This window comes from Mus caroli, unplaced genomic scaffold, assembly GCF_978045245.1.
Source record: "Mus caroli unplaced genomic scaffold, Mus_caroli_1 scaffold_6, whole genome shotgun sequence".
Classification (NCBI taxonomy): Eukaryota; Metazoa; Chordata; class Mammalia; order Rodentia; family Muridae; genus Mus; species Mus caroli.
This window is the reverse complement of record NW_028227261.1, coordinates 669,077-696,685: the sequence shown is the minus strand read 5'-3', so window position 1 is coordinate 696,685 and position 27,609 is coordinate 669,077. Positions and strand designations below refer to the sequence as shown.

General features: G+C 46.2%; 1 protein-coding gene across 2 annotated transcripts in view; it reads left to right on the top strand.

The window, feature by feature from the left end:
• Nadk (NAD kinase) overlaps positions 1–17,337 on the top strand; it is a 28,299-nt gene extending 10,962 nt beyond the window's left edge. For both annotated transcript variants that reach the window (XM_021159681.3, XM_021159683.3), the window contains exons 2-12: positions 2,750–2,954; positions 5,243–5,326; positions 10,389–10,518; positions 11,411–11,519; positions 11,629–11,714; positions 13,012–13,114; positions 13,658–13,797; positions 13,987–14,086; positions 14,163–14,320; positions 14,912–14,994; positions 15,670–17,337. In XM_021159681.3, the coding sequence (XP_021015340.1) occupies positions 2,776–2,954; positions 5,243–5,326; positions 10,389–10,518; positions 11,411–11,519; positions 11,629–11,714; positions 13,012–13,114; positions 13,658–13,797; positions 13,987–14,086; positions 14,163–14,320; positions 14,912–14,994; positions 15,670–15,832 (1,335 nt within the window). In that variant the 5' untranslated portion in view covers positions 2,750–2,775 and the 3' untranslated portion in view covers positions 15,833–17,337. The remainder of the gene's footprint in view (positions 1–2,749; positions 2,955–5,242; positions 5,327–10,388; positions 10,519–11,410; positions 11,520–11,628; positions 11,715–13,011; positions 13,115–13,657; positions 13,798–13,986; positions 14,087–14,162; positions 14,321–14,911; positions 14,995–15,669) is intronic.
• The last annotated feature ends 10,272 nt before the right edge of the window (positions 17,338–27,609 follow it).

The window sequence follows — 27,609 nt, the reverse complement described above, 5'->3', positions numbered from 1 at the left end:
GAGAGAATCCACAGATAGGTGGCTCACAACCATCTGTAACTCCAGTCCAGGGGATCCAATGCTGTTTCTGACTTGTGCTAATACTAGGTACACACATGGTGCACATACATATAGGTAAGACACATCTAAAATAAAATCTTTTTTTGTTTTGTTTTTTTGGGGACAGGGTGTAGCCCTGGCTGTCCTGGAACTCACTTTGTAGACCAGGCTGGCCTCGAACTCAGAAATTTGCCTGCCACTGCCTCCCAAGTGCTGGGATTAAAGGCGTGTACCACCACACATGGTTTTTGTTTGTTTGTTTTTTTGGTTTGTAAAATAAATCTTTAAAAGGCATTTTTAAAAGTCACCTTGATGAGGTTCTCAGTGCAGCACAGCATGGGGTGAACACCTGTAATCCCCGTCCCCAGGAAAATCAGCAGGGTCGTTCTTATCAACATAGTAAAGTGTGAGGTCAGCTGGGACTGAATGAGACCTATCTCAAAAACAACCCCGTGCCCCCATAAAAAGTTATCAGTGTGTCCTAGTTAGCATTAACTTGTCACAGCCTAGTCTCAAAGGACTCATCAGGTTGGTCTATGGATGTATGAAGGATTTTCCTCATTATCGATGTGGGGGGGGTGGTCAGCCCGTTGTGGGTGGCACCATAACTAGGCAGGTGTTCCACAGTGATTATCTAAGGAAGCTGGCTGAGCGCTAGAGCAAGCCCGTGAACAGCTTTCCTCCATGGTTTCTGCGGGTTCCTGCCATGACTTCCCTCAGGATGGACCCAATGACCTGGGTGTGTAAGCCAAGTCAATCTGCCTCTCAAGTTGCTTTTGGTCAGTGTCATATCGCAGGCAGGCGAGAAAGAAACTAGGGCACAGTTCTTTCAGATCCTTAACTGAAACTAGTTTATTATAGTTTCTCTACAAGACTGCTTCTTTTTGTGTTTCTTCTTTTTCTCTTTGTTTTTTGATTTGTTTTGGTTTTGAGACAGATAAAATGTAGCCCTGTCTGAACTGAAATTCTCAGAGCTCTCTTTGTCTCTGCTGGTCTTGTTTGCTTGCTTGCTTGTTCGTTTTTTTATGGAGACAGGGTTTCTATTTTGTAGTTCTGGCTGTCCTGGAATTCCCTCTATAGACCAGGCTAACCTCAAACTCAGAGATTTGCCTGCCTCTGCCTCCTGAGTTCATGGGCTTTCTCACTATGCTCAGGTCTTCTGTGTTGTGAGATGGGAGCCTAGCTGGCCTGGAGCTGACAGATCTGATTGCCACTGCCTTCCAAGAGAAGGAATAACGGCTCAAGCTCCCTCACCTGACTTCAGCTGTGCTCATTTTATTCTGTTTCCCAACTTTGTTCACTTCCTACTTATCCTTAGAAAATCCAGCTCAGTTCTAGGCAATGAAGTGAACTTTGGGTTTACCTGGTTTTACACCTGGATGTTTCCTCCCATGCGGACTTTGGGCTTTGGTCTCAAGCTGGTTGGGAAAACCATTCAAACCTCCCAAGTGAACAGGCTTTTTGTTGTTGTTGTTGTTTTTCATTCCTTTGTCTTTTCCTGATTTTGCCTAGCTGTGGTCAGAACTGTGTATCTTCATTTGGGACCTGAAGTTTTCCTTGGGGATTGTTACAGTCCAGTTCGGATAGCTTCCATCAGTACTGGACTGAGCTCGTCAGCTTTGTGGGTGCATTCATACCCCAGTGCATAATCTGCTTTCAACTGTTAGAGATTGAAAAGCATGTTACTATACTGATGTCCACACCACCACTTTACATTTTGATCTTACTTGTTTGGCTATGAGGGCTGCTTTGTGGTGCTGTGTCCACCCTTCCAGGGACCATTTTGTCTGGCTTGTGATGGAAACACTAATACTCTGCCTTGGTTGTTTTGTCCTTACTCTCCATTATCTTTAGAAGGTTCAGAAACACCAGTGAGGGGTGAGGTTGTATCTTGGACATAGCTAAAATGTGCTGGGCCCTGGATTCAGTCTCCAAAAATGGAGAAAAATGACAGCAGGAAGGATCCTGAGTTCTTAAATATTTTTAAGGCAAAAGTAGCCTTTTTTTTTTTTTTTTTTTTTTTCCGAGACAGGGTTTCTCTTTATAGCCCTGGCTGTCCTAGAACTCACTCTGTAGACCAGGCTGGCCTCGAACTCAGAAATCCGCCTGCCTCTGCCTCCCGAGGGCTGGGACTAAAGGCGGGCGCCACCATTGCCCGACTAAAAGTAGCCTATTTTCTTTTTGTTTTGTTTTGTTTTTTGTTTTTCGAGACAGGGTTTCTCTGTGTAGTCGTGGCTGTCCTGGAACTCACTCTGTAGCCCAGGCTGGCCTCGAACTCAGAAATCCGCCTGCCTCTGCCTCCCGAGTGCTGGGATTAAAGGCGTGCGCCACCACGCCCAGCTGCCTATTTTCAAAAACTCTGGAAAATGGAAACCTGGCAGGTTTTTCTTCCCTTTTGCATGTGACTTTTCTTAGGGAGTCTGTTTTCTTTTCACCCAGATACAGACGGCAGCGACAAATGATCCCAACCAAGTCCAGGAGTGAATTTATTGCTGTAGCTGTACCACTATAGTCCAACTGGCAGAATTTACTGTTATTATATACCTTCAGGGAAGGGAGGAGCCTCAGGAATCTTCCCCCTTCTTCCACAGGGATCCTGTGGAAGGTCTTCTTGTGAGAGCAGATATCACACCCAGCATTTCCCTGGATAGCGCTGAATGTTTGTTATTGCTGCTGGTATACGTAACTTGCTCTCTTTTATCAAATTAAGGCACCAGTGTTTTTCTCATATCAACTATGGAAATGGAACAAGAAAAGATGAACCTGAGTAAGGAGCTGAGTGCCGACTCAGCCTCCTACAACTGCTCAGCATGTCATGGGGATGAGACCTGGAGCTACAATCACCCTATCCGGGGCCGGGCCAAGTCTCGGAGCCTGTCAGCCTCACCTGCCCTAGGCAGCACCAAGGAATTCAGGTAGGACCAGGAGTGTTCCCTTTTCCTCTCATGCTATGTTAGGATCCTTACAGAGGACACAGCCGATATCAGGGTAGATCATCATTGCTTAGTGTGAGTTTTGCCCATAGGGTGGAGCTTGGCACTGCCCAAGTGGTGCTGACCTTAGCAGAGGGAAACACTGTCCACGAGACTTGTGCTGGACACTTGTTACCAACTGGCATGTACGAAATACAGGCCACATCATGTTTTCCTTTTCTGCCTCAGCACAGAACCACCCAGCCAGAGCCATGTTGAACTGGGGGTGAGCTGATAGGAGAGCATGGATGTGCTCAGTAAAAGAAGTGCCAGTGGAGAAGAGGCACTGTTGTGACCTAGAGGCCTCTGCTCCTTACACAAATGGCAGAGTTTCTTGTGCACATTGTGGGCCACTGCCTTCCACTGCTGCTGCATAAAGCCTCAAGGGGAGGCCACATGATAAGCATGAGGTTCCACTGACATCAGGAGGTGCTCTCATTCCTGGGGACAATAACCACGCTATGTCTTTTATGGAAGCTTGCCAGAGACTGACACTGACTCCAGAAGAAGGATCACACCTGTGAAATATGATGGTGAGGAGCCACTTTAAAATCAGGCAGGCAGTCTCTCCCATGAGATAGAGTGATCTCACAGAGCTCCCATTTAGTGGTAGAGGGACAAGTGGCTGCTGCAGTTGTATGTAGAAAGCTCTATGAGAGATGGCTGCAGCAGAGGCAAGGTGGCCAGCACCTTTGCCCTGGGTACACAGCTGATCACGATGTGGCCTCTGGTGCCTATGCCTCACCATTATGTTTGTGCCTTGCCAACTTAGGACATAATTACCCGAGTTTCTGGTTTCTGTGGGGATGTTGGATCTGTGAAAGTAGCCATAGGTCAGAGCAGCTTGTGCAGCTGGTGGCTGATGTCCTGGAGCAATGAGTGTACAAGCAAGTTTGCCTGTGCAACTCTCCTTCAAGGAGGACAGAGGGTGCTGACGCTTATTTTCTGCAAGCCCTAAGTTCTCTTCCTAGTTCCTTTAAGTTCCTACATGAGTTGATATTTGTGATGTTCTGTATAACCTTTTAAAGGCTATGTAGACAACCCAGGCTTAGTGAGTGATTCACACTTGTAATCTTAAAAGGCTGAGGCAGGGGGATCACAAGTTGAAGGCCAGTCTGGGCCATATTGGGAGGTCTGTTATAAAAAAGGAAGAGGGCCGGGCGTGGTGGCGCACGCCTTTAATCCCAGCACTTGGGAGGCAGAGGCAGGCGGATTTCTGAGTTCGAGGCCAGCCTGGTCTACAAAGTGAGTTCCAGGACAGCCAGGGCTACACAGAGAAACCCTGTCTCGAAAAAACCAAAAAAAAAAAAAAAAAAAAGGAAGAAAAAAGGGAAAGCTTTATGTAAAACTCTAACACTTCTCTAGCTCAGAAAGGCCTGCAGCAACCAGATTTCTCTCCAGTTGTCAGCTGGCCAGGCTGGCCAGGCTCCATGACCCTGGACACTGCCTGCTCCCCCAGAGGCAGGGCAATCTTTCATCTGCGTCATCAGCATTGGAAGATTTTGTGGATTTGGAGACAGGCAACTGAAGGAGAAAGCAAGTTTGAAGGCTACTCTACTAACTCAGTGTTGTTCTCTCTGGGCTAAGAGGAGTTAGTGAAGCCCCAGAGCCCTGAGTGAGTGTCCCAAGATGAACAACCACAATGCTGTCTTGGTCTTTGCCCTGATCGCCCAGAAGCATAGAGAGCCTGGCTGCTGCTGTCCCTCGTCAGGGCAGGCTGCAGTGAACCTTTGTTTGGATGCTCAACTGGCTGGGTCACTTTTTAGGAGGGAAGGCTGGGTTGCTCAATTGGTATCTGTGTTGTAGACACATGTGCTCCAGAGCAAATATTTCTGCTAGAATGTTCATCTAGATTATTGAGGGTGGTGCCAGGTTTTGACTCCCGATTATAGCCCACAGACCTGCTGAGAGGTGCTGCCTTGGGTCCTGGCTCATGCCAGGCCAGTGTTTTCCTGGCTCTTACTAGACTTGTGCCTCCTCTGATTTAGGGTCAGTGTCCACGGGAGCCTGTCCAGGTCAGTTTTCATGCCTCAGTATTGTCCCAGGGAACCTGGGCAGTAGTGAGCTCCAGTGCAGCATCCCAGACCAGGGCAGGATCTGCTGGCCCTGCGTGTGAATGCTGTGGATGATGGAGCTGTTATCATTTGGGTTTCTTGGAGTCTGACAGGGGCATGTTTGTTTTGCTTACTGTCCCCTTCTACTTTGACACCAGTCCCCACTGTGCTCCACAGGAGGACCCGCTCTCTCCATGGGCCATGCCCAGTGACAACATTTGGACCAAAGGCCTGCGTGCTGCAGAACCCACAGACCATCATGTGAGTTTACCAGAATTGAGGGGAAGGGGTGTTCCTTGGGTGTTTTATGGGGTTGCCCTGTGCGGGGTTCTGAGTTGTTTCAGAAACCATCTGTGTTCACAGACTCCTAAGTGGAGACTTAGCTGGTGGTTTCCCCATGGCTTCCAGAGGCAGGGGGCAAATTTCTGTTTTGGTACACACCTATACTTTGGCACTCGGTCTGAGGCAGGAGACTCTCGAGTCTGAACCAGCTTGAACTATTAGTAAGATGTCAGCCTAGAGTCAGACCCTGTCTGAAAACCAAAAACACATAAACCAGGGAGAAAGAGAAGCAGTGGTGAGCTAAGGGCTGTGGCCACGTGGGACCGGGTTCCCTGACTGTGACCATCTGCACAGATTAAATAGGGTCAGTGGGATTTGCTTGGTGTTCTGTTTCTTGTATGTATGTATGTATGTATGTATGTACTTACGTACATATGTACGTACATATGTATGTGTGTGTATGAGCACACTATGTGCATGTATGCTTGCATAAGAGAACAGGGTATCAAATCCCACTGTAGATGGTTGTGAGCCATCATGTAGTTGCAGGGAGTTGAACTCAGGACCTTTGAATGAATAGCCAGTGCTGGTAACTGCTGAGTCATCGCTTCAGCTCCAGTTTTCTATTTCTAATGATTAGAATTACATTCTAACAGGTAACTCCTTCAATTGTACCAGGTGTAGAAATACGAATTTTCTTTGTTTTTTAACCTGATTTTAGTTGCTTGAAAGATGCTTCTTTTTGTTCATTTGTTTGTTTGAACCGTGGGTTTGCCATGCTAGAGATGGGACCAAGACTTACTTGCCTCTGACAGGTATGCATTCTCCTACTGGCCACATCCCATCCTATGTTTTCCTCACAATCCTATCGCTGGCCAGGACAACGCCCTGGAATACAAGCTCCCTGAGACCTTAGCAGTTAGTGTATCTTCTTGGGTTACACCTGATCATTATCTCTGTCAACCCATATTCTGGTTAGCATTGAATATTTCCAAAGAATAAATATATTCCCTCTGCTATACACCACCTTTTTCTGGCCTGGATTAGAGACCTGACCCAAGGCTATGTATGACCCTCTCAGCAGAGGTCCTCATCCTTCCTTATGCTGCAACCCTTTAATACACTTCCTCATGTTGTGGGGACCCCCAACCATAGAGTTATTTCATTCCTACTTCATAACTGTAATTTTCCTAGCATTATAAATTACAGTGTAGATATCTGATGGGTAGGATATCTAATATACAGTCCCCAAAGTGGTCACAACCCGCTGGTTGAAACACCCTGCTCTAAGCTTCCTCTTGGAGAAGACAGCATCCTTGCTTTTCTGCCACCTGCAGGCCATCCAAGGAACTGCTCTTAAAAGGAACCTTGGCTGCAGGGTTGGTGTCAATCCCAGTAATGTTTTACACCCTTAGGGATGCAGGGATGCTAGTATTAGTCCTTTTGAGGAAAATTGTCCAATGCCTATAAGTTCACAAAGCAGAGTTGGGAGTTACTGCTGCTGCTGCTGCTAAATGTATATCATTGGAAGCAAGGGTTCTTGACATGTTGTATACTCTCTTATCCATACATCCAGCAATCATAATTGCACCAACACCAAGCAGTCTGCTAATATCCACTGTGTCATTGTCTGTCCCATGTGTGGCCCACCCTAGCTCCCCATCACCCAGAGTTCTAGGCACTCCCCTGCTTCCTGTCCCTGGTCTGGTGCCCATATGCATGCCCACCACCTCCCAGTATCCTAGTGGTCTCCTGTATTTGCCAACCACCAGCTGCTTGCAGCCCCTTCCTGCATAGCTTAGCATTTGCCACTTACCTAACACCTCTACCGCAGCCAGGTTTTGCTTGTTTATTTTATTTTTAAAGATTTATTTATTTATTATATGTAAATACACTGTAGCTGTCGTCAGACACACCAGAAGAGGGCATCAGACCCCATTACAAATGGTTATGAGCCACCATGTGGTTGCTGGGAGTTGAACTCAGGACCTCTGGAAGAACAGTCAGTGCTCTTAACCGCTGATCCATCTCTCCAGCCCTTTTGCTTGTTTATAATGTGTGTGTGTGTGTGTGTGTGTGTGTGTGTGTGTGTGCCTATTTGTGTTTATTTATACCACATGTATGCAGTTTCCTGTGGAGGCCAGAAGGTTTTCAACTCCCTGGAACTGGAGTTACAGGCAATTGTAACTCCAGATTTTACCAGATATGGATGTTGGGAACTAAACATGGGTCCTCTTCAAGAGCAGTGTAAACCCCACCTCCTTTTTTTTTTTTTTTTTTAAAGATTTATTTATTTATTATATGTAAGTACACTGTAGCTGTCTTCAGACACTCCAGAAAAGGGTGCCAGGTCTCGTTACGGATGGTTGTGAGCCACCATGTGGTTGCTGGGATTTGAACTCTGGACCTTCGGAAGAGCAGTCAGGTGCTCTTACCCACTGAGCCATCTCACCAGCCCTTTTTTTTAGTTTTAAGTCATAGTTTCTTTATGTAATCTGGCTCTCCTAGAACTCAATTTGTTTGTTAGATCAGTCTGGCCTCACACTCAGAGACTCAGCTGTCTTTGCCTCCCAAGGCTGGGGGAGTAGTATGCACTCCTAGTCGCTGAGCTATCTCTCCAGCCCCCCACAGCCAGTTTTTACTTAGATATCAGTTATTTAGGCTAGGACACAAAATGCCTGCAAGCCATTCTTTGAGATCAGAAAGTGCAAGTGAGAGGACTTAGGACTATGGGTTAATGTCTAGCACAGGCATCTTTCTCTGCTCTGCCTGGGACCATTTGCTCTAGGCTCTGAGGTACAGCTCTGTCACCTGCATCTCTGTATACCTCTATATTTCAGTGTAACACCTATGTTATAAAAATGAGGGCCTTACGGGGCAATGGTGTGCACGCCTTTAATCCCAGCACTTGGGAGGCAGAGGCAGGCGGATTTCTGAGTTCGAGGCCAGCCTGGTCTAGAGTAAGTTCCAGGACAGCCAGAACTACACAGTGAAACCCTGTCTCAAAAAAATTGGGGGAAAAAAAAAAAAGAGGGCTTTATACGTTTGCCAAGTATCAAGTATTCCCGAGGCAGCATGGAGGATTTAGGAGTTTTCATTTCCTCATTAGTTTGAGACTTTACTTTGAGAATGTGTTTTCCTTATGGGGATGCCAATCTCTGTTGTATGGCACAGTGGTCATGCATCCTTGGCTGGCATAGCAGATCACTCAGAGCTGGTTCTGACAGACCATGAGCCTGTTAGCTCCACATGGCACCTGAATCCCAGACTTCCTGGAATGGTCACCATGCCTCTGTAGATGACACAACAGGAAGTTGAGCTGGTTTGTGGTCACAGGGAGGCCTTGGCCTGCATATAATAATGCTGGTGACACATGCTGAACCCTGCTGAGCTTCGGGGCTGAAGGAGTCATGGGCTGGGCCTGCCTGAGGCAGTCATAACCCACACATGGGCAGGATAGGCTGGCTGCTGGATACAGGGTGTGGGCTTGGAGCTCTATAGTGGGGCAGAGGTCTATGATCCACCCACATTCTCTGGAACCCGGAGTCTGGCAAGTTTAGGGAGTGATCTCCTTTTACCTGCAGCCCTTTCACCTGCCGGTGGCCTGCGACCGCCTCCCTGTGGGCGGGCCTGCCTTTTCCATGCTCCTGGTTCTCAGTGGCCCGGGCACTGCCTGGCCTGGGCACTGCCCTGCCAGGGCTGCTAGGCAGGTGGTCCTGGCCCTTCTTTAGGAGCAGGGAGCTGAGACTGGCCCTCTTTGCTCTTACTAGTTAACCTGGTGTTTTTTCATTTTTAAACCAGATGAAGAGGCAGAAGGGCCATGTAGTCAGAAGGGAGTCTATGTTTTTGTTTATTTGATTTCATAGTTTAGAGAACACTGCTATAGGACCTTGACAAGTCTTCTACATTTTGCTTTCAGTTTTGAGGATACAAAAATTAAACTCAGTGTACTACACAACTCGGAGCATGGTGGCCAGGCAGGGCTGTGTGTGTGTGTGGTGAGGGAACACTGCAATGCTGGGCTGGGGATGTGCCTGCTGTCTCCTAGAAGGTGGAGGCTCAGAGAGGCAGCAATGAGCAGCCTCTCCCCTCCCAGAAATGCCAGTAACAGGTGAGTGCTTTGACCACTAGTGGCCTCTGCTTTCAGTACTTTGTGTCATAATTTTGAAGGTTGGTTGTGGGTTCTCACAGACTGCTAGAACACATTTCATAATTGGGGAAATTGTGTTGGACTTCAGAAATGAAGATTTATTAGGCTAGGCATGGTACCAAGGTCATGCCTTTAATCTCAACACTCAGGAGGGAAAACAGGTAGATCTCTATGAATTTGAGGCTAGCTTGGTCTGTATAATGAGTTCCAAGCCAGTCAAGGCCACATACTAAGTACCTCTTTCAAAAAATTAATAATAATTATTAATTTTAATTATTATTACTTTAACTAATACTTATATTGATTTTAATTAATAAATAAGATTCAGCTAAGTTTATACAGTAGCATAAAGAGGTAGGCCATACACCCTCCAGGTAGGTTCATCAAAGGAAACACATGTTCTGAAGGGTCCTGGGACTGGAAATGGTCCATAGTAGACCCAGGACAGAGTCTTGAATCCAGCTGTTCTAGGTTCTATGAGGAACAGATGTCCTCTATAGGCTGACAGGTAGCCTAGGATTTCCTCTCTATTGCTTTATGCCACCTCTGTCCCCACCATAATACATGTGATCTGACCCATGAAGATGATTATAGGTACAGTTGGCAAGCAGGGTGCCCAAGAGGATATGGCCAAAGTCTTGTAGACAGTGGCTGGGCAGAGTGGGTCTTCAAGGTCTACTGGCAGCTAAGGACAGTTGCTCTAGAACCATTGTGTTCCTGGTATGTGGCTGCAGGTTGGCTGACAGCTATCCCTGATGGCAACCATTGCTGACGGTGTACATATAGTTGGCAATGTAGTTCTCCTTGTTTCTGGTTTGTGGCTATTTTTATTTTTCCAAATTCCTCAAGGAAAAGACAACTGCTGGTATGAGCTCTTTTCTCTCCCCAAAGGCACATCCAGGACCCTGCAAGTCAACGGTTGACATGGAACAAGTCTCCCAAGAGTGTGCTTGTCATCAAAAAGATCCGAGATGCCAGCTTACTGCAGCCCTTCAAAGAGCTCTGCATATACCTCATGGAGGTAAGGCAAGCAGGATGTGGTCCAGGCTTGGGTTGATGCATCCTACTCTGGCATTGGGAAGAGACTTGGCCAGGGTGGCAGAACCAAGAACTCAACAGGCCTTTTACTTAGATGTCTGAAGCATTCTAAAAGATACTTAGCAGCCTGTAGTGCTGGGGGGCTCGGAAACCCCTGGTGGAGGAGCCCTGTACTGTGTCACTTGTTCATGAGGACGTTGCCCTCCTGACCTCAGACCTCCCAACACACTACCTCCTGAGTCCTGTTGCAGCACGTAACCCTCACCTCGATCCCTTTGATGTTGCTAATAACACATCTCCCTTGTCTGGGTAAGTTTTAAGAAAGAGAGGTTTGTTTTAGCCTGTGATTCTGAAGATGCAAAGTCCAGGTGCCACATCTGATGATGGCCATCTTCTCTGCAGAGCCCCAAGGCATAGGACAGCATTTGTCAAGAGAACACACTTGTTCTCAAATATGTGTGCAGATATCTTCTGGCTTTTCCTTCTTTCTGTAAAACCACAAGAATGCAGTGGTGTGGCTCTACCCTGATGGCTTTACTCCTAGTCACCCCCCAGAGGTGCCACCTCTGGAAATCAAAGGCTAAAAAATTGCACCTCAAAATCATGTAGCCCTTCAGTATATGACTTCAGGAGCTCCCCCAAAACCCAGAGCCACTGGGGTTAGAAGAGCCTGTTTGGGAAGAAGCCTCTATGATACCCTGAGGAGCAGTGTTCTTGACTACATTGCGATGACCTGAGAAGTATGGAAATGACTTGCTAGCCAAGAAAACATCTTTTTTCACACTTTCCCAAAGTGGGAAAGCCGGCATGACCTGGACTGGACTGGTGCGGGCCTGATGGGCTGGGCAGGGGCTACATGCATTCTTTGCTTCCAGGAAAACAACATGATCGTGTATGTGGAAAAGAAAGTTCTGGAAGACCCTGCTATAGTGAGCGATGAAAACTTTGGACCAGTGAAGAAGAAGTTCTGCACTTTCCGTGAAGGTGTGCTGACTTGAGCCCCCTCAGGTGGCAGAAGCCATTAGCACTCTGCCTGTTGGTATCTTTAGGGTTTGTGTGACAACAGTTCCCACATTCTGTGTTTGTCTTCTAGATTATGATGACATTTCCAACCAGATAGACTTCATCATATGCCTTGGAGGAGATGGCACCTTGCTCTATGCCTCCTCACTTTTCCAGGTAAGGCTGTGTTTTAGGGTGTTGGTATTTTGGGGTACAGTGTGAGGAGGTGCTTTCAGTGTAAGTGTCCCTACTCTTCATCACGCAGCTTCATACCAGGAAGCCACAAGCTTCTTAGTATTCTTACTCAAAGGCAGCATCTTCACAGAGATCACCTGAGACCATCAGGGACACAGATTCTTACCTTACGATGCTTAACAATAGCAAGAGACTGTGAGGAAGTAGCACGGAAAATAATGTTAAAAGGCTGCAGAAGCCGGGCGGTGGTGGCGCACACCTTTAGTCCCAGCACTTGGGAGGCTGAGGCAGGCAGATTTCTGAGTTTGAGGCCAGCCGAGTCTACAGAGTGAGTTCCAGGACAGCCAGGGCTACACAGAAAAACCCTGTCTCAAAAAACCAAAAAAAAAAAAAAAGGGGGGGGGTGTTAGGTGGGTGGGGGTGGGCTGCAGCTTTAGGAAGGTTGAGAGCCACTGATCTAAGGAGATGGAGATTTTTTTCAGTCCAATTATTAGCAGTAGAGCAGGTTTGCAGATAATGCAAGTAACTGGTCTCCTGGGTGAGAAGAGATGAGTGGGCACGCCCCTGTCAGTGTCAGGGGTGGGTGAAGAGGGAGAATGTGAGAAGACTCCTCCTGACCTGGCACTACAGAAGTAGCCTAGAAACCAAAGCCCCAGGCAGGTAAGGACAGCAAGGGGACCTTTGGCCTCACCCACAGTAAGGCAGGACCTAACCTGTGGTATGCTAGAACAGTGGGCATGGTGCTGCAGGGAGTGGGGTGGAAGTGGACAGTACCTTCTGGTCTGGTGAGATGCCAGGGCAGAGCCCATCTTAGCTGTGTGGAGCTGAGGATGGGAGAGGAGGTTGGGGTTTTGGCAAGATACCACCCCTGCTTTGCTGCAGAAGTTTCTGTCCAAGGACTATAGGCAACTTGTACTTTGAACCTTAGTTTTATGCTCAGCCCCACTTGTATTTAGATGGGCCCTAAACCATCCCCAACTTTCCAAGTCTGCCTACCTTCTAGCCTTATGGGCATGGTCGCCCCAGTCATAGCCTTGTATCTGTTACTGGCCAGATCTTTGCTGTGTGACCAGTAAACTGGTTGGATCCTCTTGATTTTGTTTCTTTTTGGACCTTCCCACCCGTTTCTCATTGCTTTGGAAGATAGCCTGCTTGCCCTGCTCTGTCTCTTCTGACTCTTGCTTGGCTCATGCCCACCCATCCCTAAGATGTGCAACTATTGACAGTTTGGTGGTTCCTGGGTAGTCCAGCAATACCACCTGGTCTCAATCACCCACAGGGCAGTGTGCCTCCTGTTATGGCCTTCCACCTTGGATCCCTGGGCTTTCTGACCCCATTCAACTTTGAGAACTTCCAATCCCAAGTGAATCAGGTGATAGAGGGTAAGTTGGAGCATCCTGGATCTCCCCAAACAGTTCAGGGTTTTGCTCCCACTTGATGAGATTATTGTTGTTGCTGTGGGGTTTACTTTGTTTTTCAGTTTTACGTGTATGGGTATTCTGCCTACAAGTATGTCTATGCACTCACTGTGTGTGCCTGGTGCCCATGGAGGTGTGTGGTCCACTGGGACTGGAGTTACAGATAGTTGTTACCCAACATATGAGAACTAGGAATTGAGATTGGGTCTTCTTTAAAAGCAGGCAATGTTCTTTAACCAATGAGTCATGTCTCTGGCCCCCTTGGTTCTTGGGTTTTGTTTGTTTGTTTGTTTAATTTTTTATTTAATGATGCAGTTTCAAGATTTGGGAATTTCTAAATTTCAGATGTTTCAAACATTCCGTACTAAAGTGGGAAGTCCAGCAGCACATGGGCTGTCAGGGTGGCTTTGATGAAAGGCACTGATGGTCACTGACTTAGAAAGGGAAGGGTCCCAGCTTCCTTGGAGGTGGCCCCAGCCTCCCTGAGCTGGACCCTGCTGACCCCAGGGAATGCCGCTGTTATCCTGAGGAGCCGGCTGAAGGTCAGGGTGGTGAAAGAGCCCAGAGACAAGAAGACAGCCATCCACAACGGCCTTAGTGAAAATGGTCTGGACACAGAGGGCGGAAAACAGGCTATGCAATACCAGGTCTGTGGAAAGTTCCCCAGCTGCCTAACTTCAACTCCCAAGGAGGAGACCAGAGTGGGGTTTAATTCGGGGCTGGAATCCCTGACACCAGGATGAGAAACTTGTGGTGAGCCTTCAGTGCTTCTGATAGCAACACTAGCCACGACCTCGCTCCCTGAGTGCAGTGCCATGGCCTTCCTTCCCCTCCAGGTCTTAAATGAAGTGGTGATCGACAGAGGCCCCTCCTCATATCTGTCCAACGTGGATGTCTACCTGGATGGACACCTTATCACTACTGTGCAGGGCGATGGTAAGGCCATGTTGCAGTTAGGGACCCAAGAACCCCACATGGGCCCAAAATGATGCCTACACCCTGTCCCTGCCAGGAGTGATCGTGTCCACCCCGACGGGCAGCACAGCATATGCAGCTGCAGCCGGGGCCTCCATGGTCCACCCCAACGTGCCGGCCATCATGGTTACACCCATCTGCCCCCACTCGCTGTCATTCCGGCCTATCGTGGTCCCTGCAGGGGTCGAGCTGAAGGTCAGAGCAGTCCCTCTCTGTCTCCTCTGATCTGTGAGTCTTTTGACCCTAGGCTAGCAGAACACAGTTCTCACTACCTTAGCACCTGCCATCTCCAAAGTCTCCCTCCCAGCACCCTCACATGTGAGCCCCACCTGTTAGTGTACCTAGAACCTAAAGCAGACGGGCTTTGCATCTGTCCATGGTCTCTGACGGCACAGAGAGCTGGCCAGCCCTCTGTGCAGGACTCTTGAGTTGCAAGAGATGGGGACAGTCCCCATTAGGAGGGCATGGCATAAGTGTCTTCATGTAAGCAAAGACTCCTGATTGGTCTGATCCTCAAAGCCTCTGACCTGATCTCCGGCAGACTTCCCAGTGCCCACCATCAGCTTCATTTTTCTCTAATCTCCCTCCATCCCAGGCCACTTAGGCTAGTTAACTAGTTACTAGTGTAAGTTCTAGTGACCATATGTATGGGAGGTTTCAACTATTCTTAGAACACCAAAATGAGGCTAAAGTTGTATCGTGCAGGAACTCTGAAGGGCCCAGAGTGTCCTGGGAACACACCCTTCCTGCCTGGAGCCCACTTCTGTTCCTGCTCCACCCCTTTAGATTATGCTGTCACCAGAAGCCAGGAACACGGCATGGGTGTCTTTTGATGGACGGAAGAGACAGGAAATCCGCCATGGAGACAGGTTTGGAACTGCAAGGCAGGGCATGGCTGAGTCCATGTCTTCCCTCAGGTGGAATTAGTCAATAGTGGGTGGCCTGTTGCAAAAGCATGGTCATGTACAGATGCAGTAGGCTTGCAGCAAGGCCCTGTTCCTTGGTTCTTGTTATACACACAAAGATAGGACTGGTCTCAGCCTAGATGTAGGGTGAGTCACCTCCAGCAAGGCTGTGGTGCTGCCTATTTAACCTGCTGTATCTGAAGGGGAAAGGTCCACCTTTCCCCTTGAGCCCACCATTACACAGCCTCAGAAACAGCCAAATGCACCTATTCAGGCTAGACCTGCATCTTCGTGGATGTGTGGGTGTGCTGTTATCCAGCTAAATGTGGTCTACCACAAAACCTAGGATGGCCAGCAGAGCTGCTTATGTCTTTGCCTGGTTTTCCACCAATCCCCACCCTGCCTCACCTCTGGAAGAAGTTGCCTAGATCCCTTGGAGTCAGAGACCTGGAGTCAGGCCATCAGCACAGTGATAACTGGGACAGAGCCTGTGTCTATGCAACCCTTTTAAGGATCCAAAGTAGCTGCTTGAATTTTGACAAAGCGAGGCCCTGGGAGAGAACTTTGGCATAGGGAGAGCATTTTGTTACTTGGAAAGGCACTTTGTTTACCCAAACATATTTCTCTTTCCCACCAAAGCATCAGCATCACCACCTCCTGCTACCCGCTGCCCTCCATCTGTGTGTGCGACCCTGTGAGTGACTGGTTCGAGAGCCTTGCCCAGTGTCTGCACTGGAATGTTCGAAAGAAGCAAGCTCACTTTCCAGAGGATGAGGAGGACCAGGATGAAGAGGACAGCTAGACTACATTTCCCAGCTTCCAACCTGAGCAGACCCTCAAGCTCTTGGGGGCCTTCCTTCTCTTGGTCTCCTGCTGGCCTTCTGGCTGACCTAGCCTTGACAAACCACATGGCTGTCCAGGCATCTATGTCCTGCCTGCCTTGCTGGGAGAGCTTGGGTCTGCCTTTTGCAGAACAGATCAGCTTTTTAATGTTTTTAAAACCTCTTTTTCATTTCTAAAAAAGCAAAATGAGAACTGGGCTGGGTGTCCTACATCTCTCCCATGGGCCCCCATATCCCCCTAAGATTCCCAGGTCAGGAATTCCCATAAATCAGTCTGTTGAAATTCTGAGAGGGTCAGAATGAATTGATCTTCCTTTTGATACTGAAATAAATGTCTCAGCCAGAAATCTTCTTTTAACTGCAGTGCTTTTCCACAGGGCCTGTACCTTTCCCCCTGGCAGCTTTGCTATGGGTGGGCAAGGCAAGCTTGCTTTTTGTGTTTCTGGAGATGGCTAGGTCCCTCTCAGTCTGGCCCCCAGACCTCTGACTCCTTCCAGAGCAGACAGAGGCAACACTTGGCACAGCCATCCAACAACCTCACATTCCTCACACAACAGGGCAGCAGCTCCTGGGGACAGTTTAAATCCTGTATACACTTTTTAGAGGTTATTTTAAACTTTCTGAAGTGATTATGTACATATTTTCTTGTACACACTTTGTGAAGATTTAGAGGGGACTGCCTGTTGTCCAGTGTTTACATTGTGTCCAGGACAGGGCTCTGTGCTTCCACTCCTCCCTCACACAGTGGCCACAAGGGTTCTGAGACCAGCTCACTATTGACATCAGGCTTGTGGGCCTGCTCTCCTTCCATAAGACTCTTAGGTTTGATTCCATCTGAACAGCAGCCATATGGAGCCTGTGTGCGAGATGCATGGAGCCATGTAATTGCAAGTAACATTAGCACGTGAGTGCCACACAGGCCCTGGAGCCTTTGTGGAGTCAGTGGTCAGCCACGTCGCCTCAGCTCGCTATCTGCTTTCAGTTTTGTCCTCGCCTCTTGCAGCAGGAGTAGGAAGGAAGGACTGCCTGTTCTTTGACTGGCTTTTGTCTCCTGCTTCTAGGAAAGGTTTGTCAGTCGGCTGCTGTAGAACCGACCCCACTGAGCTTTCCTACCTGTTAAAGTGAGGACCTACTGAGCACCCATGGAGCCCTAAGTGGTCTGGGTTCAGTGCTGTTATCATGGTGACTCATCCCCACAGTCTGTGCTGTTCATCTGTGACTGAGCACAGCAGGCCTCTGCTATGATCCAGAGGAGAGCAGGGTCTGAAGTGTATGCCATGCATCTAAAAAGCAAGTGTTGACAAATCTAGAAGCAGCTGCCACCAGACTGATCTAGAACACATGGAGTTTTCACGTAAATTCTTAATGTTTCATATTGTTAATATCTTAAAATTTTGTTAATTGTTAATGAAGGCCTTATTACTATTTTCAGATTCTTTCAATAAATAAACTTGTTTAAAAAAAATTGAGTTAAGTAACAGCTTTCTTCTGGCTCAACTCCAGGGCATCTCCAGAGGTCACCTTATCTACAAGAGATACTGTTACCCTGATTGATAGCACCATGGCCACCTGGGGTGGGCACCTGGCTCACTCTAAGCAACATAGTATGGTATCGTAAGAGTCGGGGGCACAATCACCTCTGCAAAGAGGTCACATGTAGTGCCCAAAGCTGGTATAGACTGGTGACTACCAAGGCCAAAGACTCTGAGAGGCTTGGCAGCCTCTCAGAGGAGTGTCCTCAAGTCAGTCTGTACTGTCATCAGGAAGACCCTGAGACCAAAGTGGAAGTCCCAGAGTCCCATTGCTGCAAGGAGGTGAGGAAAGCCATTTGTCCCTCACCCATCATTCATTCAACTAGGTCAAGAGGTGTCTAAGCCAGGCAAATTTCTTCCAGCCCCTAGAAGCCTGATGGTGTAGGCACTGGCACACCAGCCTCTTGCCTGTGTGTCAAGAGCCTGTTGAGTGCTACAAATGTACACAAACTAAAGGAAACCATGTCACCACTATGGTGCTTGCTTCTATGCATCCCTCACCCTGCCCTGTCTACATCCCAGCCAAGTTCTCAAGACAAACACAGCTCTGGGCTGGATAAAGCCAGCCAGTGGCCCTTATAAGCCCAGGCCCCAGGCGGTCATTACCTGCTCTATTTGTACTTTTTACCACCCTACCTCACTGCCATTAGCACTCTCCCTGGGACTGCTAATCACAGATTTAGTCAGAAGGCTTCTGGAAGCCACTGACATAGCAAGAATGGCTATTGTTTGCTAGATCATACCCAGTACCTGGGGCTTTAGCTTGTGAAGGGAAACCTCTCTCCTAGCCAGGTGCCAGCACTCCTGGACCAAAAGCTGCTCATTGTGGGTGAAGCTTCACCACTTCCCAGCACTTATAACTGCCTCCTTGTTCAGAGCCTAAATCCCTTCCATGGAGTTAGACCCAGTACTGCCCTAAGGCTCTAAGCCAGAGAGGATGGCTTAATCATTGGGAGTGTTAGAGACCTGCTCCCAAGGCCATCCACATGCCTGGCAAAGACTGTTGACATTAGAGCCTTGACCTTGCCTTCAAGAGGCAAAGATAGAACAGGAGAGGGAGGATTTAGAGAGGGATCACCCCAGCCCTCTTAGACATTGCTAGAGGACTAAGCATGGTGTCTAAGCAGCACTCAGTGAGGTTCCAGGCAGACTACACCACTGCCTGCCCAGACCCTATGTTGGATTTGTCCCTCCCAGCTCCTTAAGCCCCTTCATCACCAGCAGCAGCCCTTCCATTACATTCTGTCCCAGAAAGACCCAAAGTGAAGAAAGTCTATAAACACGGAAAATAAGAGAGACTCTGTCTAAAACAACAAAAGCCAGGTGTGGTGCACACCTTTAATATCATCACTTGAGCAGCATGGGCAGGAAAGCAGACAGCTATACTGGCACAAAGACACACTTATGAAGATGACGGGGTGTGGTGGCATATGCCTTTAGTTCCAGGCACAGAGAGGGGTGGGGGGAGTCTGGCCAAACACTGTGAGTGGGAAGCTATCCTAGTCTACAGAGTGAATTCCAGGACAGCCAGGGCTGCCCTGACTTTCAGATACTGAGGTGGGGCACAGAAACTGATGACTTTTGGCAGTTAACTCCTGCTGATAGCAAAAGGGAGTAATTAGTAAAAGAAACTTAACTACTTGGGCTCTTTACTCTTTAACTCAGGGGCCACTCACTGGGGCTTGGGACTCAATAACTCTTCATGAGCCAGTAAGAAAGAAAAGGATAGGGCTAGAGAGATGGCTCAGTGGTTAAGAGCACTGACTGCTCTTCCTTAGGTCCTCAGTTCAATTCCCAGCCACCACATGGTGGCTCATAACCATCTGTAATGGGATCTTATGCACTCTTCTGGTGTATCTGAAGACAACTACAGTGTATTTGTACTTAAATATAGTAAACAAATCTTAAAAAAAACAAAATAAAAGGAAAGGACAGAGGAAAAAGTAATGTGTGCATGCACACACACACACACACACACACACACACATTCTGCTGGGCTGGAACACCAGTTTCACTTCACATGTACACATGCATATAACACATACACATATACCAACATCTATTTGTACATATGTACATATAGACATATATGCATACTGCACAGACAGACATATATACACATACATACAGTCAGCAGACATATATACATATATACATACATACATACACATATACACATTTGGTAGATGGAGCAGAGCCCCAACAGCCACACTTTGTTTTTTTCTCTCAGTCTTTTCATAGCTTCTTCGACAAAAGTTCTTTATAAAATTACCTCACAGATAAAATGTTACATAAAGGGAGTTACAGCATAATGTAGATTTTAAGTTCAAAGTAATGTATCTTTCTATAAGCTTATTGTGAATTCAAAACAATAGTTTCACATGGCCTTCCTTTATCCTTCTGGAAACCTGTGGCCTCATCCTTGGACTGGACCTAGAGTGAATGTCTTGATCATTAATTGTACCAAGCGTAATTTTCTTTTTTTCTTTTGTTGGGGGCAGGGAGGCGGACCGGGTTTCTCTGTATATCCTGGCTGTCCTGGAACTCACTCTGTAGACCAGGCTGGCCTCGAACTCATAAATCTGCCTGCCTCTGCCTCCTAAGTGCTGGAATTAAAGGTGGTGTGCGCCACCACGCCACGCCCGTAATTTTCTTCTAATGCAAGTAGTTTGTGACACAGAGCTCTTATTTGCAGCTTTTTAATTCTACAGGAGGCTTAAAATTACTTGAATCAACTCAGGAATTCTTTAAAATCACTATCAGGAATTATGAAATTATTAGTTTATGTAATCAGCATTATTACATGAAAGTACATTTTCATAATGATCTGCAGGAAGTTTGCTCAATGGGGTTGGCTGATAACCAGGAATCATTAGGCTATGTAATAGTGGTAAGAAGGGCATATCAGCATCAAGAAGCAGTCCTGAGACAAAGTCTGGGGTCCATACCTCTCAGAGCACAGCCATTGTAGCCAGGCAAACCAGTGGTGAACACCAGAAAACTCAGTTGCTTGCCATAGCCTTTCCTACACAGCTCTTGCCAGTTACACACAGAAATCCAGTCTCAAAAAAACAAAACAAGAACAACAAAAAACGTATGAAGATAAGAGTGAGACAAAAACACACAAGGATATATGGAAAACTCAGAGAAATACAGATATACAGAGACAATGGAGATACAAAGAGACGGGAAAAATCAGACAGACCAATATATGGAGACCAAGAGACATGAAGACAGACTCAGCAGACTCAGAGAGAGATACACAGTAAGATTACAAAAGAAGAGACATAAACACATGAGAGAGAGAGAGAGAGAGGGAGAGAGAGAGAGAGAGAGAGAGAGAGAGAGAGAGAGAATTGGAATCCAAAAATTCAAAACAACCTAAGCAGTCACAAGAGTCCAGCAAAGCAAGATCTTTATTTGAATTAGGCAGCAAAAACTGTCCAGTCTAAGCCGGGCAGTGGTGGCACATGCCTTTAATCCCAGCACTTGGGCAGCAGAGCCAGGTGAATTTCTGAGTTCTAAGCCAGCCTGGTCTACAAAGTGAGTTCCAGGACAGCCAGGACTATACAGAGAAACCCTGTCTCGAAAAAAAAACCAAAACAACAACAACAACAACAAAAACCTGTCCAGTCAGAACAACAGAATAGCCAAATAGCCTCGGGAGCTGATGTGTCATTGAACATTCAACTTTAAGTATTTAAGCAGAAGATAACAAAAATTTATTGTACTCGGGCTGCTATTGATCAATTGGGACTGCAGAACAGACTCCAGAGCTGAACTGCCATTCTGAGCCAGAATTTGTTTTTTAAGATTTATTCATTTGTTTGGATACACCAGAAGAAGGCATCTGATTACATTACAGATGGTTGTGAGCCACTGTGTGGTAGCTGGGAATTGTCCTCAGGATCTCTGGAAGAGCAGTCAGTGTTCTTAACTGCTGAGCCATCTCTCCAGCCCCTTTGTAGCACATTAATCCTGTTCCCATTGGTTGGGTTATTCAACTATGGTGGGGCAATTTGCCTAGCTTTCATGTCTCAACTTGTCAACCAGGAGGCCAGTTATCTAGATACATAATATATGTCTCTTTCTGGCAAGCAGGATGTCAGTTACCCAGGGAGCTCGCAGGAACTTAAACTTTATTTGATCCCAAAATGGAAGTTTTATCCAAAAATGCATTCAGTTTGGTTCCTTCTTGGGGGTGGGGGAGAGGTGAAGATAGACTAAGAGATAAAAACATGTGGGGAGATGAAGGGGTCTTGAGAGATGGCTCAGTGGTTAAGAGCACTGACTGCTCTTCCAGAGGTTCTGAGTTCAATTCCCAGCACCCACATGCTGGCTTGCAGCCATCTGTAATGAGATTTAACTGAAACAGTGTAGTCACATATATAAATTAATAGAAAAAGAAAAAGAACGTGTGGAGAGAGATGGAGACTGTGTGTGTGTGTGTGTGTGTGTGTTGTTGTTGTTGTTGTTGAATAGTTTCCAAAGTTTCTGTGGTTGACATTTAACTACATTGTGAGAGTAAAAACATCTTAAATTCTAAAATGTCTTAAATCCCAACATTCTGTGGGTCTGAAATCAGTCTGATCTATATAGGGAGCTCCATAAACCAGGACAGAGATTCTGTCTCAGAAAAGCAAAGACAAACACACAAACAAAAAACCCCAGTAGAACCTTTGGGAATGGCTGAGGATTATGTGAAACTGTGAAACTGTCAGGTGCGGTTCCCATGGTTAGATTCTGGTGGCTTTATGAGAAGAGGAAGGATCATACACATGCCCCATATAAACCCACACACACAGTCCCCTCACCCCACACACACACACACACACACACACACACACACACACACACACACCCTATCTCTCACCACAAGGTGCTTCAGAATTTTGTTCATGCCAAATTTGGCCCCTTGACCTTGAGCCAGAAGCATGAGTCAAAACAAGTGGCTTTTCGTTATACTATTGCTAGACTGACGAAAACTGGCCACAGCAGACATACACACACATATCTGGGAAAGCTGCAGATCTTCCAAGCCAGCCAAGGGCCCAAGAGGGCACATCTAGACAAGTGATGAAGTATATAACCTTCACTGGGACAACCATATCACTTACTTAGCAACCCCAGCTTCAGTTTAACCCATCTGTTCATGAAGTCAAATCATAGGCATTGGTCGAAGCTGCTCTCATATTTCTGGTGGAGCTAGAGATTCAGTTTTAGACAGGACCTGCGTCACAGGGTGGTGGCTTCAATAAAGGCAGAAGGCTGTCCCTTCTGGAGAGAGCATGGCCATTCATAATGGAATGCTCATCGTTCACAGGACCCAAGAAGAGTAAGAAGCCATTTCAGGCCATGTAAGTTAAAGCTGCCAGTCAGGTGTCCACAAGACCAAGCAGGGACATTTAGGAAGACCCAGCATTGTCTTGGGCTGGTTCAGGTCTCCATCCACTCTACACTCAAGAACTCAGGAATGGACAAACATGCAAACTGAAGAAAACAGCGAGCTGGATCCTGTGACCTGCCTGCCCCTGCCTACACTAACTACCACACTGTGCCTTGAGATCCCCAGTAAGGAATGACCTGGGATTGCTGTGGAGATCAGGTCATGTTCTGCTCTGTTACTTTGTATAATAGAGTGGCTTTCAAGCCTTGCTTTGCTCTGAGTGACTAAGTTCTGAGTACAAAGGCTGCATGACTTTGCATTTTGTTTGTGTGCATAGATAATACCACCTGTCTAGCACAAACCACAGGGGCTCAGACCACACTGGGCACCAGACCAATGAATGCTAAAAAACCTCCTCAAATGGATCACATGATGTTAAGGGGCCCCTAATACTGGGATATGGTGGTGTCCCTGACCCATTATCAGACCTCCAGTGCAGGAAATCCCTATTTACTCCTAGGGCTTCAGTTCAGCAGTCTACTTTCTTGAAAGCTGTCCACTAGAATTTCCACTCATCAAGACCTCGTAAACTTGGGACCCAGTTGTGTGTCAACATAGCTGTGTAAGGTGACTGGCTTCAATAAAAGCTAACCCCCTTCAGTAAGTGTATTTGTATGATTTCTTGCCTCTGACTTTAATAAAGGTCCCCTCTTTAGCTCTTTATTAGCTATTCTGTAACCTACATTTCATTCTGCAAGAAGTAATGTGTGATCTGTGAGTTAACATTAGTAATTAAGATTGGAATAATGTAGAGAAATTGTTTATATGCACTGTGTGAAGATGAGTCTCTGTCCTTCCCTGCCTGCCAAAGGCACATTATGATTAGATAAAATAAAAAGCTGATGTCCTATAGCAAAGACAGGAGGTAGAACTTGGGTATTCTGAGAAGAGACGGGAACTCTGGGAAAGAGGCGGTTAGGTAAAAGGTTCACCATCTGGACTCAGAAGAAGTTGAACTTATGAAACTGAAGAGAGGTAGCCAGCCATGTGTTAGACTTAGGTTAGTATAAACCAGTTAAATTGAGTTAAGGGATAGTTTGGGAACAGCCCTTGTTTAAGGCCTAGGGATAAATACATTTCCTAGGAATGAAAAAGTTTCCATTTCTTTTTTCCGGAGCGGGGTCAGGCTTAGAAAACCCAAATAGGCCGGGCATGGTGGCACATGCCTTTAATCCCAGCACTCGGGAGGCAGAGGCAGGCAGATTTCTGAGTTCAAGGCCAGCCTGGTCTACAAAGTGAGTTCCAGGACGGCCAGGGCTACACAGAGAAACCTGTCTGGAAAAACCAAAAAAGAAAGAAAGAAAGAAAGAGAGAGAGAGAGAGAGAGAGAGAGAGAGAGAGAGAGAGAGAGAGAGAGAGAGAGAGAGAGAAGAAAGAAAGAAAGAAAGAAAGAAAGAAAGAAAGAAAGAAAGAAAGAAAGAAAGAAAGAAAGAAAGAACCCCAAATAGTTACAGAATAATGGCTGGATGTGGTGGCATACACTTGCAATCCGATCCTAGCACTTGGGAGATTAGAGACAGGGTGATCAGGAGTTCAAAGCCATCCCTCAGCTATATAGAAACTTCAAGAACAATTCTGGGTTATATAAGAACCATTTGCCAAAACAACTAAAAAAGAAAATTGTGGTTGCCAATGGGAGACATCTAATTTGGATTAGTTGGAAAATTAAAGGCAACAAAACTGATACACCTTTTAAATTTACTGTTACTAAAATTCTGAGACACAAATATATCTGTGTGATTTCCTGACATAGCTTGATATGATAACAGAGTAATGAAGAACACTGGAGTGTTAGGCTGTATTCAATACTAAGCACAAATGAGGAACATCACCCTCCTTGAGGGCTGCCTCTGATTCAGGTCAGAAGTCTAACTCTAAGTCTTTCACCTGACCCCATCCCCCACCCTTGGACCTACAGTGTTTTCTTAGACTCAACTGGGTGGTCATGTATGTTCCTTTCAGCCCGCTTCACCCACCTTCCCTTCAGAGCAGCCTGTGTTCTCACAGCTCCTGTGGGACAGCTTGGCTTCTGTGACTCCAATACTTTCCTGGGGATGAGGACATTTCTCAAGCTCAGTTTCTGACCTTACCTTCCAGCCTCCAAAAAAAATAACCAACCCCTGGTACCAAGCCTCTCTTCCAGCTTAGCCAGGCCAATCCCCCTAAACCCCATTGAGTGCAATAATCCAGGAATGGCTTGGGTCTTCCTCTGGTCCTCCCTGAGTCCTCGGGATGTCCTGGACTCATCCATGGAGACAGTCTTCCATCCCTTCATTCTTCCTTGGGACACCTTTTAGAAGACCTCTAGCCTCTCCACCTGACACCCAATTGGAAAGGCCCTCCCTCAATATCTAATCAATCCGAAGGGCCACTCAAGGGCACCCTAGATTCTAATACTATTCGGCACTTTTACAAGTACTGTGAGCCATCAGGAAAATGGAAAGGTAGTCCCTATTTCTCTTTGTTTCAGCTCCGAGCCCTGTTTGTTTTTGTCTCCCCAGCACACACACAAATGCTACAAACTTCTGTCTTTTAAGTCGCCATTGATGGATCTGTTCCTTTGTTACGAGAGGGAGCCCAGAGCTTGACCTAGCCATAGGAGAGAAAGCAAAGGAGCAGGGAAACTGAAGCATGAACCACCCACCCCTCCCTGCACAGGCTCTTAGCTGGCTGGTATGTCTCTCAGCTCCCTCCTGCAGCATCTTCTGTCTATAGCCAGGACTCAAAAGTTTCTTTTCTATAGGCTTTCTTTGTTCTTAGTTTAATGGATTCAGTTCTACAGGGATCCAGGTGTCTTTAGGTATGAGTGGCATTAAACTGTTATTTTGTGCTGTCTAATGACAATTAAAAGCTGGTTCTGGGGTGTTAGAGAGATGCCCCAGCAGTTAAGAGCACTGGTTGCTCTTCCATAGGTCCTGAGTTCAATTCCCACCAACTACATTATGGCTCACAACTTTTGCTAAGGTATAAAGCTTACCTCAAGATTTGTAAAACTATTGTGTAAAATTTCCATAATCAAGATTTGTAAGCATATTGGCTATGATTAAAACTCTACAAAGTTTTCAGGATGTAAAGTAATTAAGTGAAAAAGTAAAATTAAAAGGTAAAAAATTCTGTAAAATCTGTCACACAGGAAGAGACACACAGGAAGTAGAAGGAGGGACATTCAATTTGAAGAAGGTTTATTGAGAGAGGGGTATTGTTGGTGGGAAACAGCCTTGAGGCAGAAACTCAACTGGGTGCTTTCTCTGATTCTGAGCCAGCAGGCATCTGGTTCCTGAGTCTTCATTGGTAGACTTGAATGACTAAGATTTTACTGTCTAACAACAGTAAGAGGTTTATCAACAGGCATGGCTTAATTAATTCAAAATCAAACGTGTGATGAATGGAGAGCTCACCTATGTTTTTATTGTGCAAGTTCCCTGAATCCTTTTTTTTTTTTTTTTTTTTACAGAAACTGGCATACTTTACATTGTGCATAAGTCATACCAAGTAACACCAACCAATCATTACTGTAAGAACACCTCAGCTCCCATCAGAGAATAGCGATTTATGAACTGCAGTGTTTCCTAGCGTACATATGTTTTTTTGCTTTTATAGAAGCACAATGTTTTAATTATAGAAAGCAAGGACTCTTGATATTTTCCTACTGCTTATTAGTAGGTTTTAGGATTGTATTGTCAGGATCACTTTAAAAATTACTAGTTGAGGGCTGGAGAGATGGCTCAGTGATTAAGAGCACTGACTGCTATTCTGAAGGTATTGAGTTCAAATCCCAGCAACCACATGGTGGCTCACACCCATCCAAAATGAGATCTGATGCCCTCTTCTGGGGTGTCTGAAGACAGCTACAGTGTACTTACACATAATAAATAATTAAATTTAAAAAAATTACTAGTTGAACCAGGCATAGTAACACATGCTTGTCATCTGAGCACTGTGGGGTTAAGAGCAAGGTCAGGGTCAGCCCTGGCTGTACATCAAATCTGAAGCCAGCCAGGGATACACCAGCCCTGTTTCAAAACAAAACAAAAATCACCAAATAAAACAACTTAATTAAAAAATGCTTACATAGGTGCACATAATTCCAGAATGTGAGAGGCAGAGATGTCTATTTCTGTGAGTTCAAGACTAGCCTGATCTACATAGTAAGTTCCAGGCCAGACAGGGGTACATAGTGAGACACTTTTTTTTTTTTTTTTTTTTTTTTTTGGTTTTTCGAGACAAGGTTTCTCTGTATAGCTCTGGCTGTCCTGGAACTCACTTTGTAGACCAGGCTGACCTCGAACTCAGAAATTTGCCTGCCTCTGCCTGGGATTAAAGGTGTGTGCCACCATGCTGGCTCAGTGAGACACTATCTTAAAAGACAAAAACAAACAAACGAAAGAGCCCAACAACAACAAAATTCTTGCTTAAGTTTGTGAGTTGAGTTTCATTTTTAAAAATTGTTAAAACTTGGCTTGTGGTTAGGACAGAATTTCCAACTGATATGGTTCTAAAACATACGTCAATTCAACAAAATCAAACACACTTTGGTTTTGATAAAATCAAAACATCAACTCTGAAAAATGCTGAAGATACTCATGTCCAGTGGTATGGGATATTCAGTCAAGATTTAATGATCTGTGCGAAAATTTAAAAAGTACATCTTCTCATTTGTAAGCCAGTTTGCCTTTGCTTTTAAGTGGTAAAACTGCATTGTCTCATTGTGTTCTAAAGACTTGTTTTTTGTTTGTTGAGACAGGGTCTCTTTACATAG